The 2051-nt window shown below is 44.9% G+C and overlaps 1 protein-coding gene across 1 annotated transcript; it reads left to right on the top strand.

Moving 5' to 3' along the window:
- Window positions 1–1060: 1060 nt before the first annotated feature.
- EI90DRAFT_3021900 (uncharacterized protein) lies at window positions 1061–1729 on the top strand (the record flags this gene model as incomplete). The annotated part of the gene is made up of 2 exons (XM_039057711.1): window positions 1061–1323; window positions 1588–1729. The coding sequence occupies 2 exons, from the start codon at window positions 1061–1063 to the stop codon at window positions 1727–1729; spliced, it is 405 nt and encodes a 134-aa protein (XP_038908882.1).
- Between the last annotated feature and the right edge of the window lie 322 nt (window positions 1730–2051).

The raw sequence follows: 2051 nt of genomic DNA, 5'->3' as shown, positions 1-2051 counted from the left end.
CCTGCATACTTGACCATCCAACCCATCAAGCTTATGAACTCTTTGGCAACATCATGAAGTGGTCAAATGTACCTCTATCTGTACTTGCTGAAAACTGGAATGTGCAGTATTTCAACGGCTGGCAGAACGATCAGCCTGACCTGCTGATCCATCAGCAGTAACATGCGGCCATGGACTAAAATTGAGTCGCCCTCCTGTTGGTTGGAACACTTTATGCATTGGTGCAAGAAGGCCCAAAGTGTCAGGTCCATGGTGCCAAGATTATAAAAGTGGCACCCAACCATTAGGACACCAGGGGTTGCATCGGAGGATGGTGTGTAATCAGTTAATTCTTCGAAAGATCCATCACCACTTTCCAATGAGCTTCCACATGATGACATGTCAGTCACAGAAAGCACTGCCTGTGGGGTCCCTGGTGGCAGGATGCTATGTGTACCAGGGATTCTATTAGTAGGGTTGTAATTATTCCATGCACAACAAAGGGACTCACAGAGAAATCCCAGGTGTTAGCAATATTAACTGCATTGATGGATCACCCTCATAGGCCAAATGGAACAAATCTTCAGGGGCATCTGGCCTGTTGAAGAGCTCTGAATCCCCATTGCTCAAAACAATCCACTTGCACAAACACCAGCACATGGAACTTTGGCCTTTTGCCTACCAGCTGCCAGGCCAGCCTTCAGAAAAGTGAAGACAGCTAGTGGAAGTTGGGGTGCTTAATTTGCACATATGGCAAGTCCTCACATTTCATGCTCACAACTCTTCCTGACTTTATGTTTCATGTCCGTTCAGCCTCAAAGTTGGTACATGAGCAGTCCTAGCAACCATATATGTGCATACCACATTTCATTGCTGAAAATAAAAAAATGAGAGAGTTGTGTGGCAATTAACCATTGGAGGGTGAAAAACTGTAGAGGGATTGAGTTGAGAAGGGTGTGTTTCCCTATTCCCTGTTATGTTACTATAAAAGGAAGATGTACTGTACAGTTTGTAGCATGACCACAGGTAGAAGCCAAGGGCATTCCTGTGACTGGGAAAAGGTGTCACATAGGATTTCCAGATGAAAAAGTCCACTGTTTTCATATGCCCCATCATCCCTCCTACAGCACTGCCTGAGGCCCAGAACATCCATGGGCTCCAGTATAACTTGGTCATCCCTGACCAGGGGCTTTTGTTGACTAATGATGCAAAAGTTGAAAACTGTGCTGCCATATGCCAGAAAGCCTTCATGGGTATAGAAGAGCTAGATGTTTCAGACCCTGAAAATCCATGCCTTCATCTTGGTGGGCATAATTCATGCAACATTCAGACCTCAGCTGCCAGGTGATTGGCACATCTGTTTACCATAACCCAGGTCCATGATGGTTAATCACAGACATGGCTCTTCACCTTGTCATTCAGCAACCTTGGATCCAGAGCCAATCATGGCCCAACAAATAACGGACAAAAATTACAAGAAACTTCCTCCCATGATTTTGATGGAACTGGGGCAAAGGGCTGCATGGGCTCATCAACTTCACATAATCAATGGTCAACACTAGTGAGAGTCCTTGTCATTTCATATGGGTTTACAAGACAATGCTTCAGAATTTGGGCCTTGCAATATGCATGCAATATGGGGATGAAAGCCATGGACTGTCTTTGTCAAATCATCAACTCACACAGTGAGGCAGCAGATGATGACAAGGCAGAGGAGGCAAAAAAGTTGTATGAAGCAGAAGAGCACTGAATGGCAGCCATGAAAACATAGTCCTGCAACATCTGGGACTTGGGTGAGTGAACCAGGTATTGCCATGGCATATTCATAATAATAATAATCATTGTGTGTTGCAAGATATCATTGAGGGGGAAGGGGAGGTGGGTAATCTCCTCATTGATTTATTGTCACAAAATAGGGATACTGTGGAGGTCACAACTGAGGAGGATTGACTCACTCCCAGAAATTGGGGGAACCGATGAATGTTGCCAAGATTGTCCCAAAAGTCAAGACAGTGGTATGAGACCATTGGACAACTCAGGGAATGATGGAAATGACACAATTGGGGAAATAT

This window comes from Cantharellus anzutake (genome assembly GCF_015039405.1).
Source record: "Cantharellus anzutake strain C23 chromosome Unknown EI90scaffold_132, whole genome shotgun sequence".
Taxonomy (NCBI): domain Eukaryota; kingdom Fungi; phylum Basidiomycota; class Agaricomycetes; order Cantharellales; family Hydnaceae; genus Cantharellus; species Cantharellus anzutake.
This window is presented reverse-complemented; position numbering and strand designations above follow the sequence as displayed.